Here is a 17018-nt window from a genome sequence, read left to right on the forward strand (position 1 = left end):
TCCTCTTCCTCCTTTACCTTTACCTGTACCTCCTTTTCCCCCTCCTTCTCTTCCTCCTCCTCTTCCTCTTCCTCTTCCTCCTCTTCCTCCTTTACCTTTACCTGTACCTCCTTCTTCCTCCTCCTTCTCTTCCTCCTCTTCCTCCTCCTCCTCCTCTTCCTCCTCTTCTTCCTCCTTCCCCCCTCCTTTCTCCTTCCTAACTCCAGAGCTCGCAATCGCCCGCCTTCAGGATGGACCCCCTATTCCACACTCAAGTCGGGGATGTCCTTTACATGTCCAGGCTGGCGAATGACTCGTCCCTCTGGAACTTCAGCTTGGGCGACTGGTTTCACAACCGAACTGCCGACGGGTTCCTTCCCATGAGGATCAAGGTCACCATTGTGATTGTCTACTCCATCGTCTGTATCGTGGGACTGGTGGGCAACTGCTCGGTCATGTATGTCATCATCAGGTGAGCACATCCCTGTGGGATGAAGTTGGGGCCAGCGCAGGCTCTGATGGAGATCTCCCAAAGTGAGGAGATTCTTGGCTTTGGGGGTATTTTTTCCTCGGCGCCTGGAATTTGCACGCCAGGCAGAGCGATTGAAATGACAAGGGCGCCTCAGTGCACGTGCAAAATTCTTTTCTCTCACGGCCGACCACGGGCGTTTGGAGGCGGTGAATACTGGCTGGGGGCATTTCTCGACAAACAGTGCTGATACCAACCCAATGGAAATAACGGGGGGACATTGCTGGAGCAGGAAACGCCAGGTCTCTGTTGACTCGGAAATGAAATCCCATCGAGTTCAATGGCCAGATGTTTGGGTACCCCTGAAACAGAACATCAGATCAAGGCAGGTTTGAGTACCAATGAAGGAGAATATTTGTAGCTAAGGGTTGAAATAAGGGAACCTGGATGCTCTCTCAGCTTGCTGGTTTTCTTGCAGGCGTTTTGTTACCGAAACTAGCTAACATCACCAGTGCTCCAACAGCTAGCTAGAGTAATCCGTAGAGAGGGGTGGTGGTGGCTGTAGAGGGCCGAAGAGGTCAAATGCAATGCAGATAAACGGTAGCCTTATCCAGGAATGAAATTTCGGACATTAATTTGACAAAGGTTGTTAATGAGATCTGCCCGGAGTCATCTTTGGTGAGATGAACAACTATGTCACTCCATAATTCAATGATTAAATTACCGAATTATTAAATTAAATAAGTGCTTTCTAGAAGATCATCCTCAATGGGAATGATCAATGACTAAGAGAATAACAGAGTTGGAAGGGACCTTGGAGGGACCTTGGAGGTCATCTAGTCCAACCCCCTTTGCTCAAGCAGGAGACTCTATAGTACCATTCTCGGACAAATGGCTGCCCAGTCTCTTCTTCAAAACCTCCAGTGATGGAGCACCCACAACTTTGGCTGCATTGCTTTGGGCACAGGGAACTACACCTGGCTAGCCAGGTGTCCTGTAAAGATCTTATCTCATTCAAATTAAAATCTCATAAGGAACAGTTGCTGGAATCGGGTATGTCTAGTTTAATGAAGAGAAGGAGGAGGGGTGACATGATAGCAGCCTTCCAATATCTCAGGGGCTGCCCCAAAGAAGAGGGAGTCAAGCTCTTCTCCAAAGCGCCTGAAGGCAGGACAAGAAGCAATGGATGGAAACTAATCGAGGAGAGAAACAACCTAGAACTGAGGAGAAACTTCCTGACAATTAGAACAATTAACCAGTGGAACAACCTACCTCCAGAAGTGGTGAATGCTCCAACACTGGAAGTTTTCAAGAAGAGACTGGACAGCCATTTGTCTGAAATGGTAGGGTTTCCTGCCTGAGAAGGGGGTTGGACTAGATGACCTCCAAGGTCCCTTCCAACTTTATTATTATTATGATTATCTTTTATTCAATTTTGTGAAGCTGCACGGGGATTGTGTGTGTGTGTGTGTGTGTGTGTGTGCAGCAGAAGAGACTCTCGAAGGCCATGACAACCCCTTGGCTTTGCTAACGTAGGATTGGAGTCTTTAGAATCTGTGCTAAGGTGCCCAACATATTCCTTGCTGATTCACTCACTTGAGTTTATCTATTTTGTCTCTCGCTCTCCATTTGCACATTGGAACTGATAGAGAAGCTTCTCTCTTTTTTATTTTTATTTTTATTTTTATTTTCCTGTAGAAGTTTGCATTTGCTCATGGGGAAGGTGCACGGAGGGCGGGATAAAACACTTAGTGGGAGGGGCAAAAGCCAGAGTGGGTGGGGACATCTCTCTCTCTCTTTTTTTTTCTTGGCTACATCCCCTTAGGTCTCCTTTGACTCTCTGCGCCAGGGCTGAGGAACGGTGGTCCTTGTGGACTTCAACTCCCAGAATTCCTGAGCCAGCCACAAGTCATAAAGGGGCCATCGTTCCCCGCCTCTGCTCTTCAGAGAAGCAGATAGCAGGGGACAGATGGATTTTTTTTACTAGATTTTTCGAATTGCGGGGTCTTTCTGAACTTGTCTGTTCGCTTGCAGACGTTTCATGACCCATCTAGGTAACATCATCAAGTACTAGAAGGGAGTGGGTTTTTTTACTGAGGATGTTCCCTAGTTGGGTAATGAAATGTTTGGAAGAAAACAACCAAGCTCAGAGCATTAAGGCCCCCACAGTTCTCCTCCTCCTCCTCCTCCTCCTCCTCCTCCTCCTCCTCCTCCTCCTCCTCCTCCCCACAAATACCCCTTCTGTCTAGCACTGGTGATGTGATTTAGTTGGATCATGAAACATCTGCAAGAAGACAGCCAAGCTCAGAGGGCACAAAGGACCCCACCGTTCAACCCTGAGCTACAAACATTCTCTTCTCTTCAGATTTTTCAAAGCTCGTGACTTGCATCTTAGGCTGACAGTCAGCACAGACTTCCACCAGATTCTTGTTCATTTTTTCCTGATGCCTTCAAGTCAGGACTGACTCTAGGACAGGGGTGTCAAACTGCCGGCCTGCAGGCTGGTTGCGTCATAGTGAAACCGCGCCCCACCCCATTCCCGGCAATGGCAAAAAATAATAATCGTGATATGTCGCGCCACGTCACGGGACGTTGCGAGTCTGACACCCTTGCTCTACAGTAGGAGACTTCAGTGACAGTTCCACAGAGGTCTTTTGGCAACCTTTATTTCTTCTCTCCCCCGCCGCATTTATTTATATCCTGCCTTTATTATTTTTACAAATATCTCAAGGCAGCGTACAAGCACAATTCTTCCTCCTATTTTCCCCACAAAAGCAACCCTGTGAGGTATGTTGGCCTGAGAGAGAGTGACTAGCCCAAAGTCACCCAGCTGGCTTTCATGCCTAAGATGGGACTAGAACTCACAGTCTCCTAGGGATTGGCCCAAAGACACCCAGCTGGCTTTCGTGCCTAAGATGGGACTAGAACTCACAGTCTCCTAGGGATTGGCCCAAAGTCACCCAGCTGGCTTTCATGCCTAAGACGGGACTAGAACTCACAGTCTCCTAGGGATTGGCCCAAAGTCACCCAGCTGGCTTTCGTGCCTAAGATGGGACTAGAACTCACAGTCTCCTAGGGATTGGCCCAAAGTCACCCAGCTGGCTTTCATGCCTAAGACGGGACTAGAACTCACAGTCTCCTAGGGATTGGCCCAAAGTCACCCAGCTGGCTTTCGTGCCTAAGACGGGACTAGAACTCACAGTCTCCTAGGGATTGGCCCAAAGTCACCCAGCTGGCTTTCGTGCCTAAGATGGGACTAGAACTCACAGTCTCCTAGGGATTGGCCCAAAGTCACCCAGCTGGCTTTCATGCCTAAGACGGGACTAGAACTCACAGTCTCCTGCTTTCTAGCTTGGCGCCTTGATGACTAGATCAAACTGGCTCTCTTTTTGGAACCTCTTTTTGGAAGAGGTGGTCATGGTCTCCTTCTGCAAAATCCAATCCTGGTTGGTCACCGGGACCAGAGGTTTAGTCTTCCCAGCTTTGAGACTCATGCTTGAGTACATCCTCAGGGACCTGCTCTCTCATCAAAATAGTCTTCTTCTTCCTTCTGCTGACAGAGAGGAACTGACCCAAAGTCACCTAAGACAGGATTTGAACTCATGGTTTCCTGGTTGCTGTTTCATTGCCTTTAACCAATACGCCAGAGTGGCTCTAGATCAGACATGTCAAACACAAGGCCCGGGGGCCGGATCCGTCCCACGAAGTGGTTTCATGCGGCCCGCGAAGCCATCCTGGAAACAGTGAGGGAACGGCCCCCACTGCCTTGGCCCTGGCCCAGAGACCCTCCTTCTGCCAGAGACCCTCAGATCTGTCCCACTCCTGCCCAGGCCCCCATAGGCACCCTTGATGCGAAGGATGTAGAGCTGGCCACGCCCACCCAGTAGGCCATACGCACTCTAGCCACGCCCACCCAGTAGGCCACGCCCACCCTGGCCACACCCACCCGGCCCCCTGAGGGCAACCGCAATGCTGATGCGGCCCTCAATGAAATTGAGTTTGACACCCCTGCTCTAGATCCCGAGATAGGCAAATTCTGTATAAACATGGACCCTTAGGTAGCTAAGGCTGCACTAGTTTTGCAAAAGACAGAGATACACAATAGAATCGTGGGGTCCTTGTTGCTCTCTGGGCTTGGTAGTTTTCTTGCAGGTGTTTCATTACCCAACTAGGTAGCATCATCAGTGCTAGAAGGGAGGAGGAAGAGGAGAAGGAGGAGGAGGAGGAGGAGGAGGAGGAGGAGGAGGAGGAGGAGGAGGAAGGGGAAGAGGAAGAGGAGGACTGTGGGCTCCTTGGTGCTCTCTCAGCTTGATAGTTTCATTACCCAACTAGGTAACATCATCAGGGCTAGAAGGAAGGAGGAGGAGGAGGAGGAGGAGGAGGAGGAGGAGGAGGAGGAGGAAGAGGAGGACTGTGGGCTCCTTGGTGCTCTCTCAGCTTGATAGTTTCATTACCCAACTAGGTAACATCATCAGTGCTAGAAGGAACCAGGACTTGCACTGATGATGTTACTTCGTCAGGTGACGAAACGTCTGCAAGAAAACCCCCAAGCTCAGAGGCCACCCAGCACCCCACAGGTCAACCCTGAGTTACAAATATTTTTGTCTAATAGTAACATGATTGGATTGGAATGGCAATTGGCAGTTTTCTAATCCAGCCCTGTCAAGGATAGGAACCTTCAAAGGATCCTAGACAAAGGGCAGTCCCAATTTGGATTGAAAAATTCCGGTGACGCCATCGTGGAGATAGGATCTTCCATGGCTCTCCCCACAAAAAAAATCTTGTTTCAAGGTTTGATCTCCCTCCATAAGGCTCCTATCGGTTGATTTTTGTCTGTCTCTTGGGCGCTATGGAGAATAAATCCATACTTCCTTCCCTGTGATAGCCCTTCAGAGACGACAGGTGTGCTCCGATGTATCTCCTCACCTTTGTTAGAACTCTTTTCTTTTGGCAAGCTAGGTTTTTGCAGAAGAGTTAAAAAATGCTTTATTCTTATTCTTAAAAAAAAAAATCAAATGTCAGGAGGAGAAGGGAGAAACTGAAATATGTCCTAGAATTCAGGGGTAGGCAACCTTGGCTCTTTTAGGACTGGTGGACTTCAAGTCCCAGAATTCCTGAGCCAGCCATGCTGAGGGGAAAGGGAGAGGTTTCCCAGCTGAGCCATGCTGGCTCAGGAATTCTGGGAGTTGAAGTCCACCAGTCTTAAAAGAGCCAAGGTTGCCTACCCCTGGCCTAGGCCTAGGCCGCTTTATGACTCGTGGACTTCAACTCCCAGAATTCCTGAGCAAGCCATGCTGAGGGGAAAGGGAGAGGTTTCCAAGCTGAGTCATGCTGGCTCAGGAATTCTGGGAGTTGAAGTCCACCAGTCATAAAAGAGCCAAGGTTGCCTACCCCTGGCCTAGGCCACTTTATGACTGGTGGACTTCAACTCCCAGAATTCCTGAGCCAGCCATGCTGAGGGGAAAGGGAGAGGTTTCCAAGCTGAGTCATGCTGGCTCAGGAATTCTGGGAGTTCAAGTCCACCAGTCATAAAAGAGCCAAGGTTGCCTACCCCTATGGACCTAGATGAACTGAGTAAGCTCAAGGAGAGATGGAAAATGAATTGCTTTAGAGAGGGAAGAGGCAGAAAGGGATGTGGGAGACAAGTAATGGAGTCCACGGCAAGAAGGCATGGCTGTCAGCTCAGGACAGGGGCTTGCACAAGGCGACGGACTGTGTTTGCTCTAGTGGTTAAGGCACCAGGCTGAAGAGCGGGAAATGGGGCTCTAGGCTCACCTTAGGCACAAAAACCGGCTGAGTGACTTTCAGCCAAACACAAGGAGACAGTGAGTTTTAGTCCCGCTTAGCCATCTAAGCTGGTAGGGTGACGGGCCAATCACCAGGAGGTGGTGAGTTCTAGTCCTACCTTGGGCATGAAAGCTGGCTGCATGATTTTGGGCCAATCACCAAGAGATGGTGAGTTCCAGTCCCGCCTTAGGAATGAAAGCCAACTGGGTGACTTTAGGCCAGTTGCTGGGATTATGTGAGTTCTAGTTCCACCTTAGGCAAGAAAGCCAGCTAGGTGACTCTGGGCCAGTCACTCTCTCTCAGCCCAACTCACCTGGTAGGGTTGTTGTGGGGAAAAGAGGAAGGGGATGGTGTATTAAACGAAATTTCATTTTAATGTATGCCGATTAGTATGCATTCAAAGTGACAATAAAGTTATTTCTATTCTATTCTATTCTATTCTATTCTATTCTATTCTATTCTATTCTATTCTATTCTATTCTATTCTATTCTATTCTATTCTATTCTATTCTATTCTACAATCTGTTTATTCTGTTCTGTTCTGTTCTGTTCTATTCTATTCTATTCTATTCTATTCTATTCTATTCTATTCTATTCTGTAATTCTATTCTATTCTATTATTATTCTACAATCTGTTTGTTCTGTTCTGTTCTATTCTATTCTATTCTATTCTATTCTATTCTATTCTATTCTATTCTATTCTATTCTATTCTATTCTATTCTATTATTATTCTACAATCTGTTCTATTCTATTCTATTCTATTCTATTCTATTCTATTCTATTCTATTCTATTCTATTCTATTCTATTCTACAATCTGTTTATTCTATTCTATTCTATTCTATTCTATTCTATTCTATTCTATTCTATTCTATTCTATTCTATTCTATTCTATTCTATTCTATTCTATTCTATTCTATTCTATTCTATTCTATTCTATATTAGGTATGTTTGCCAGCATGGGTTTCTTATAAAATAATGAAGGCGGGATAAAAATCAAATCAAATCAACCAATCCCCTACTCTCATTGTTTACAGCATAGAACTATCCTTCCTGACTTCCTCTTTCACAAGGAGAAATCCCCCCACCCCCAAATTCACAATCCATTCCAAAATCAACTCAAGAATCTATTCTTCCCATTTGTTGCATCTGCTTCGCTTTGTATGAATCCTTTTTTAAGACATGTCCTATCCCAAACTGAGCACCGTATTTGGAGAGAGGTCCAACCGAGACTTGCTGGGATCTGAAATTCCATCTATTTATGCAGCCTTGATTTTTGTTTTGTTTTGTTGTGTTTTTTTTTTGCTCCTACGACACACTTCAAAGACACAGTCCTCCTGACCCACTGCAGCCCCGTCAGTCTTTTCACACACACTCCAAACACACAGACACAAAAAAAGACAGGCATTTTGTTTTCAGATAACGTCTCTGGAATGAAGCACAGCATAGTTCTAGACCACAATTGAGCCCAAAAGTTATGTGGCTAAGCGAGACAGTTGTTAAGTGAATTTTACCCCATTTTACAATATTTCTTGCCATGCAGTGAATCACATGGTTGTTAAATGAATCTGGCTCCCCCGTTTGCTTTTCAGAGGGCCGCAAAAGGGGATCACGTGAGCCTGAGAGACTGCAACCGTCATAGGTACATGCCAGTTGTCAAGCATCCAAATTTTGATCATGTGACCCTGGGGATGCTGCAACGGTCGTAAGTGTGAAAAACGGTCCTCACTCACTTTTGTCAGTGCTGTTGTTATTTCGAATGGTCATTAAACAAGGGTTGTAAGTCGAGAACCGCCTCTGGTGCTGCTTCTGTAGGAGAAAGTAATGCAGTATTTCCACAATTTGAGACAATTCTCTCATTTATCTGGTGTGTGTGTGTGTGTGTGTTAATAAGACAGTTGGCTGCTGAACAGTTCTGGCATCTCCTAAAAGAAACTAAATTAATCCAGAAATTGGAATGAGGGATACAGGAGCAAAAGTAAGGTTCTACAAGAAAAAACAAATGCACAGGTATAGTATAGGGAGTACCTTGTTCAATAGTAGTAACTGTGAGAGGGATCTGGGAGTCCTAGTAGAGAATCACTTAAATAGGAGCCAGCAGTGTGCTGCAGCTGCCCATAAAGCCAACACAGTGCTAGGCTGCATTAACAGAGGGACAGAATCAAGATCACGTGAAGTGTTAATACCACTTTACAAGGCCTTGGTAAGGCCACACTTGGAATCCTGCATCCAGTTTTGGTCACCACGATGTAAGAAAGATGTTGAGACTTTAGAAAGAGTGCAGAGAAGAGCAACCAAGATGATCAGGGGACTGGAGGCTAAAACATACAAGGAACGATGGCTGGAATTGGGTATGTCTAGTTTAATGAAGAGAAGGACGAGGGGGAAGCAGGAGACTCTATAGTACCATTCTCGGACAAATGGCTACCCAGTCTGTTCTTCCAAACCTCCAGTGATGGAGCACCCACAGCTTTGGCTGCATGGCTTTGGGCACAGGGAACTACACCTGGCTAGCCAGGTGTCCTGTAAAGATCTTATCTCATTAAAATTAAAATCTCATAAGGAACAGTTGCTGGAATCGGGTATGTCTAGTTTAACGAAGAGAAGGGCGAGGGGTGACATGATAGGAGTGTTCCAATATCTCAGGGGCTGCCCCAAAGAAGAGGGAGTCAAGCTATTCTCCAAAGCACCTGAAAGCAGGACAAGAAGCAACGGATGGAAACTAACCAAGGAGAGAAGCAACCTAGAACTAAGGAGAAACTTCCTGACAGTGAGAACAATTAACCAGTGGAACAACCTGCCTCCAGAAGCGGTGAATGCTCCAACACTGGAAGTTTTTAAGAAGAGACTGGCCAGCCATTTGCCTGAAATGGTATAGGGTTTCCTGCCTGAGCAGGGGGTTGGACTAGATGACCTCCAAGGTCCCTTCCAACATTATTATTATTATTATTATTATTATTGTTGTTGTTGTTGTTGTTGTTACCATGGTCTCAATATGGGGGCATGCCTTGAATGAAGAAAGAAATGAAGAAATGTGGTGGAGAAATTTACACAGCTGCCTCCAAGAGCAACAGATAAATTGTGAATTTTCTGTTCCATTAAGAAAGTAACCTCACATCTATTTTTAAAGTGAATTCCATCATCTGAGTATGTTTAGCTTGTAGTATTATTTTTTATTTATTTTATTTTAATTCCATTTATATCCCGCCCTTCTCCGAAGACTCAGGGCGGCTTACAAGCTTAGCAGTAGCCTTCATTCTATGTATATTTATTTATTTATTTTAATTCCATTTATATCCCACCCTTCTCCGAAGACTCAGGGCGGCTTACAAGCTTAGCAGTAGCCTTCATTCTATGTATATGCCTGCTTGTTAGGGCTTTCACACACACACACCCCAAGCGGCATTATTATAAAGTCAGCTTATTGCCCCCAACAATCTGGGTCCTCATTTTACCTACCTCGGAAGGATGGAAGGCTGAGTCAACCTTGAGCCTGGTGGGACTCGAACCTGCACTAATGGCAGGCAGCTGGTGTTACTTAAGGAGGCATTAGCCCACTGCTCCACCAAGGCAAATATTATTAGGTAATAATATTTGCGCATAAGTGTAACAAGTACAGGTAGTCCTTGACTTACAACCATTCATTTACGGCACTGGGAAAAAGGGACTGATGACCGTTTTTCACACTCACGGCCGTTGCACCATCCCCATGGTCACGTGATCAAAATTCAGATGCTTGGCAACTGGCATGTCCTTCTGACAGTTGCAACATACCGGGGTCACATAATCCCCTTTTTTGCGACCTTCTAACATGCGACATCAATGGGAAAGCCAGATTCACTTAACAACATCTGCAGTGAGTCCCTCCGCAAGAGTGGCAAGGAAGCTCGTAAAATGGGGCAAAACTTACTCAACAGTTGCTTAGCAAGAGATATGTTACGCTCAGTTGGGGTCGTAAGTCGAGGCCTGCCTGTATACAGAAGAAGTAAGAATGGTTTTAAATTGAGGGTACGCCTACTTGATCTCAGAATCCAAACTCCATCTTCTGCCGTGAGGTCCTTCTGCGTCTTTCCTCGTCTCCAAAATGAATCATGCAAGCGTGCAGGTAGTTAAAACACAGTGAGAAATCCGAACGGATTTGATTTTACCCACGCGTGATTTCACCACCAACGTTTGGTGTAGTGTTTTTACTGATGCACCCATGTTCTCCTGCATCCTTATGTTTAACCAAACGGTGGCTCCTCGCTGCTCCAGCTGTGCACAAGACAGAAGGACTTCAGCTTTGCAGTTTACCCATGGCTATAAATTTTAAAAAAAAAAAGCCTACTGCAGTATATTTGGAAAATGACAAGTGTTCAGGGTGAAAACGATACGCAAGTCTGCTTAAGTCAACATCACCCATCTAAGTTACTTGGCCCAGTTACCAACACATCAAACAGAGATGTAGCCATCTCTTTCCCCTAACTTAAAGCTAAAACTGAAGGGGAAAAAGTGGAGGAAGAATGAGAGAGAGAAAAAAAATCCCGTTCTTGAATGTTATTTTCCCACAAAAATTCCACTCTTTATGCATGTTATCCATGATATATATCGTTTTATATGCAATTAAAAAAAAACCCTGGGGAACTATATTGCGGAATTGGAAAGCATGGAAAAGCTGAACTCTCTCTCTCTCTTTCTTTCTTTCTCTCCTTCTCCCTCCCTCCCTCTCTCCCTCCCTCCCCCCACCCTTGCTCCCTCCTCTCCTATCTATCTATCTATCTATCTATCTATCTATCTATCTATCTATCTATCTATCTATCTATCTATCTATCTATCTATCTCTTATCTCTCTCTCTGCATCTATATCTATCTCTTTATATCTATCTATCTATCTATCATCTATCTATCATCTCTATCTTTTATCTCTCTTCCTCTATATCTATCTAACTTTATCTATATCTATATCTATATCTATATCTATATCTATATCTATATCTATATCTATATCTATATCTATATCTATATCTATATCTATATCTATATCTATATCTATATCTATATCTATATCTATATCTATATCTATATCTATCTATCTATCTATCTATCTATCTATCTATCTATCTATCTCTATCTATCTATCTATCTATCTATCTATCTATCTATCTATCTATCTATCTATCTTATCTCTCTCTCTGCATCTATATCTATCTAACTTTATCTATATCTATCTATCTATCTATCTATCTATCTATCTATCTATCTATTTATCTATCAATCTATCTATCATCTATCTATCTATCATCTCTATCTTTTATCTCTCTCTGCATCTATATCTATCTATCTATCTATCTATCTATCTATCTATCTATCTATCTATCTATCTATCATCACCTATTAATAAAAGTTCTTTGCCACCCATCACATATCCAACAACTCTGGGCATCTTACAACATACAAACATTGAAAAACCTTAAAAAGCATCTGTTGTAAAACAACAACAACAACAACAATTCCACAGCAGATTAAAAACATTAATTCCTATATTATTCCTATAATTCCTATATTAAATCAGGCTTAAAAATAGGGACAGAAGCTATCATCCAACATCCCTAACCTGAAATCCTAGTTTAAACCCTGACGGCTTGATGCAATTGCCCTGCCAACGAATTCTCTTCTCAAGCTGCCAAACAGATTTTACGCACTCTCCGGTCCCTGTGTTAATCTGTGTCATTACATTCAGACAGAGGGAGTTTGCAAAGCGATAATAAAGAGGCAGAGACTGTCTTTTGGCGGGGGGGGGGGGGCAGGGGAGGGAGGGGAGAAAAAGAACACAGATTTCTGAGAGCAAAACTGTACAATCACAGTAACTTGGTTGGTATATGATTGTTAAAGGTAGGAGTTTATATTGACGAGACAGATCAAGTGTTCTTTTTCAAGTGGAAAATGGAGGCCGCCTGGTAGAGATGTATAAACAGCCTAGTACAGTGATGGCAAACCTTTTAAAGACCGACTGCCCAAATTGCAACTCAAATCCCACTTATTTATCGCCAAGTGCAAAGGGCCACATCAGCGTTGTGCTGCCCTCAGGGGGGATGGGGGGCATGGCCCACTGGGTGAGCATGGCTGCGGTGGTATGGCAGACTGGGTGGGCATGGCCAGGGTGGGCATGGCCACCTTGATGTTGCTCATGGGAGGATGCCTGTGGGCATGGCTGCGGTGGTATGGCAGACTGGGTGGGCATGGCCAGGGTGGGCATGGCCACCTTGATGTTGCTCATGGGGGGGATGCCTGTGGGGGCTGGGCAGGATTGGGGGAGATCCAAGGGGTCTCTGGTGGGTGGAGCAGTGGGCAGGAGGCTCGTCCTGCTGGGTGAGGCTGGGGTTAGGATGGAGATGCCATTGCTGTGGGGCAAGGCAAGGCGAGGCAGGGGTGGCTGCTGCCTGACACTATCGGCCCCCGCGCACAGAGGCCAGCGAGTGCATGGGGGCGTGCTCTACCACCTCTACTTGAGCTTGTTACCCAGCTGCTTCGCCTCCTTTGTGCTGGGCGGGGATGCCACTCCGGGTTCTGGCGATGGCCTAATAGACCTGCACTAGCTGCTGGCAGTGGTGGCAGGTGTGCCCACAGAGAGGGCTCTGAGTGCCGCCTCTGGCACGTGTGTCATAGGTTCGGCATCACTGGCCTAGTAGAAAATTGTAACCTTTTTTTTTTTTACTTTTAATTTGAATATATTGTCCTTTTAGCTACACGGGGTAGTTCTCGACTTACAATATTTTATTTAGCGACCGTTCAAAGTTACGACGGCACTGAAAAAAAAGTGACTTATGACCATTTTTCACACTTATGACTGTCGCAGCATCCCCTTTACGGTCGCGTGATCAAAATTCAGATGCTTGGCAACTGGTTCATATTTATGACCGTTGCAGCGTCCCGGGGTTCTGTGGTCACCTTTTGTGGCCTTCTGACCAGCAAAGTCAATAGGAAAAACCAGATTCCCTTAACAACCGTATTACTAACTTAACAATTGCAGTGATTCGCTTGTCAACCCTGGCAAGAAACGTCGTAAAACCGGAGAATAACTCACTTACTGACTGTCTCACTCGGCCACAGAGATTGTAGTCGTAAGTCGAGGACTACCTGTATCCCATTAATGTGGGGAAATGGGTTTCAGAGACAGCGGATGGTTTAAGTTGAACATCTTGTATTTTATTTGTATTTACTAGATTTTTTTTCCCCAAAAGCCAATGCCTGTGTTTTTAAAGGGCAAAGCAAATAAATAATCATAATAAAAAAAGCTGAATATTATTTTGGTTTAACAAATGTTCTTTTCTAGATTGGTAGTTGAGTGGTGAAATTGTCCAGGAGCAAAAGAGAGATCTTTGCAGAAAGCACTTAGGGACCGCGTTTTCTCTGAGATTTTGTAGCACGGCTGATTATCTGTTATTTTGCGGCGAACTGAAAAGACCTTATTATGGTATCCAGGCTTTTGGCTACGAAGCTCCTTCAGACGTTCATTTTGCTTTGTTTCAGGCTTCCAATTTTTTAACATTTATTTTCGATAAAAGAAAAAAAGAAGAAGAAGCTTAAAGGTTTAGGACCAATGGGGGGACTGGAATGTTCTGTCAAGGGCCCAAGCCATGAAAGATCTAAGATCTGATCGTTGTCTGTAATAAAAGTAACTAACCAACTGTCCCAAAGGTGCTTTTTCAAAAGGCAACTGGACTTTGTTTTTCCAAGAAGACATTTCGCTTCTCACCCAAAAAACGTCTTCAGTTCTTCTTCAGTTCAGATAATAATAATAATAATAATAATAATAATAATAATAATAATAATAATAATAATAATAATAATAATAATAATAATAATAATAATAATAATAAGAAGAAGAAGAAGAAGAAGAAGAAGAAGTAGTAGTAGTTGGAAGGGACCTTGAAGGTCATCTAGTCCAACCCCCTGCTCAGGCAGGAAACCTTATACCATTTCAGACAAGTGGCTGTCCAGTCTCTTCTTAAAAACTTCCCGTGTTGGAGCATTCACCACCTCTGGAGGCAGGTTGTTCCACTGGTTAATTGTTCTCACTGTCAGGAAGTTTCTCCTCAGTTCCAGGTTGCTTCTCTCCTGGATTAGTTTCCATCCGTTGCTTCTTGTCCTGCTTTCAGGTGCTTTGGAGGAGAATAGCTTGACTCCCTCTTCTTTGGGGCAGCCCCTGAGATATTGGAACACTGCTATCATGTCACCCCTCACCCTTCTCTTCGTTAAACCAGACATACCCAATTCCAGCAACCGTTCCCTATATGTTTTAGCCTACAGTCCCCCAACCGTCTTTGTTGCTCTTCTCTGTACCCTTTCTAGAGTCTCGACATCTTTTTTACATTGTGGTGACCAAAACTGGATGCAGGATTCCAGGTGTGGCCTTACCAAGACATTGTAAAGTGGTATTAGTACTTCACACGATCTTGATTCTATCCCTCTGTTAATGCAGCCTAGCACTGTGTTGGCTTTTTTGGCAGCTGCAGCACACAGCTGGCTCATATTGAAGTGACTGTCCACTAGGACAATCAGAACTGAAGAAGCTTCTTGGATGAGAAGCACCATGTCTTCAAGGAAAAACCAAGTCCAGTTGCCTTTTGGAAAGAAGAACCGAAGAAGCTTCTTGGAAGCTTCAAGAAAGAAGCAAGAAAATCCAGTTGCCTTTTGAAAAAGGACCTTTGAGACAATCATGGCCTGAAAGGCAGAGTCTCCATAGACATTTAACTAACTAACTAACTAACTAACTAACTAACTGCTTAATCTATCTTCCACTTTCATCAGTGGGAAATCAAAAACCCACAGAAGTAGTGTTTCCTTGCAGTGATCTTGACATGAGATAAAATGGTGGTTGACAAACCATTAACTTTTCAGAGAGTCGTGGACTGCAAATCCAATAATCACTGAGCCATGAGCTTAGAAAGCATGGGAATTGGAGTCCATAAGTGAGGTTAAGCCATCACTCCGTCTCTTATCTTCCCCGCCCCCGCCCCCCAATTGTAAAATTTGAGGTTCAAACCAATCCTCTCTCACGGCAGCCTCAACCCCTCTGAAACAAGCCTCCCTATGTGTTTCCTATTAGAATTTGGTGCAGACTGCACATATATTTTATTTCTCAGGTTTGTTTTTTTTTAAAACTTATTTATTTCTCTGTTGGTTTGTTTATTGAATTTATTGTCCAACCTCTTCTGAAAAACTTCCCGTGTTGGAGCATTCACAGCTTCTGGAGGCAAGCTGTTCCACTGGTTAGTTGTTCTCACTGTCAGGAAATTTCTCCATAGTTTTAGGTTGCTTCTCTCCTTGATTAGTTTCCACCCGTTGCTTCTTGTCCTGCCGTCAGGGGCTTTGGAGAATAGATTGACTCCCTCTTCTTTGGGGCAGCCCCCGAGGTAGTGGAAGACTGCTATCATGTCACCCCTCGTCCTTCTTTTAATTTTTTATTTTAATTCCATTGATATCCCGCCCTTCTCCGAAGACTCAGGGCGGCTTACAAGCTTAGCAGTAATTAAACTAGACATACCCAATTCTGCGACTGTTCTTCATATGTTTAGCCTCCAGCCCTCTAATCATCTTTGTTGCTCTCCTCTGCACTCTTTCCAGAGTCTCAACATCTTTTTGATATTGTGGAGACTCAAACTGGATGCAGTATTCCAACTGGGCTCTTACCAAGGCATTGTAAAGTGGTATTAACACTTGGCTGATCTTGATTCTGTGTTAATGCAGCTTAGGACTGTGTTGGCTTTTTTGGCAACTGCTGGCTATGCATTTAAGCAACTGCACTAGTGCAGGGGTAGGTCAACCTTGGCTCTTTTATGACTCATGGACTTCAACTCCCAGAATTCCTGAGCCAGCATGGCTCAGCATGGAAATTTCTCCCTTTCCCCTCAGCATGGCTGGCTCAGGAATTCTGGGAGTTGAAGTCCACGAGTCATAAAAGAGCCAAGGTTGCCTACCCCTGGGCTAGTGCATAGCAATATCAACAGCACTTAGACTTATATACCGCTTCACAGTGTTTTGCAGCCCTCTCTCTAAGCAGTTTACAGAGTCAGCCTCTTGCCCCCAACAATCTGGCTCCTCATTTTACGAACCTCAGAAGGATGGAAGGCTGAGTCAACCTTGAGCCGGTGAGAATCGAACAGCCGAACTGCAGTCAGCCGGCAGTCAGCAGAAGTAGCTTGCAGTACTGCATCTAACCACTGCACCCCCACAGCTCAGCACTGGCTTGTTGCCTTCGACACGCATGTTATAGGTTGGCCATTAGTGTCCCAAAATTTGGCATTTCATCGGGATTTAAAAATCAATTTGGAGAGGGTAGTGGACGGAACCCTTAGTTCCTACGTCGTAATATCCCCAATGAGGAATGGTAATATACCACGAGTAAATTTGGTTTCAGATCATTTCAATCAAGTCTCCGATTCAGTTTGGGTTTCCCAATGGAACTTGTTCATGCATCTCAAACGCTTGAATTGGATGTGAGGTCTTCCAAATCAGTTCAGGAAGCTTGGATGACTTCAGAGTCTAATTACTTCATCGCGGAACCCAGAATTAAATCAGGTCCGACTTTCCAAGAATTGGAGAAGATTTAACCAGATTGAAAATCCACCTGGAATCACCTGTTCAGATTGGATAGCGAACCCAGACTGAATTAACCATTTGTTCAGGTTACATACTATTGTGTAGTGGGTCCGACGCAAGAGAGACGCCAGCTGGTGTGTGAGTTCAGCTCTTTATTGGAAGGGAAGTGAACTGGGGAATGAGGGCTACCTGGCCTCCTTATA

The 17018-nt window shown here is 44.7% G+C and overlaps 1 protein-coding gene across 1 annotated transcript in view; it reads left to right on the forward strand.

The window, feature by feature from the left end:
- Positions 1 to 230: 230 nt before the first annotated feature.
- OPRL1 (opioid related nociceptin receptor 1) overlaps positions 231 to 17018 on the forward strand; it is a gene marked incomplete at both ends in the record, with an annotated part of 36986 nt that continues 20198 nt past the window's right edge. The window contains one exon of the mRNA XM_083360958.1: positions 231 to 451. Coding sequence (XP_083217084.1) covers positions 231 to 451 — 221 coding nt within the window. The remainder of the gene's footprint in view (positions 452 to 17018) is intronic.

Source organism: Vipera ursinii, assembly GCF_947247035.1.
Source record: "Vipera ursinii genome assembly, chromosome: 3".
Taxonomy (NCBI): Eukaryota; Metazoa; Chordata; class Lepidosauria; order Squamata; family Viperidae; genus Vipera; species Vipera ursinii.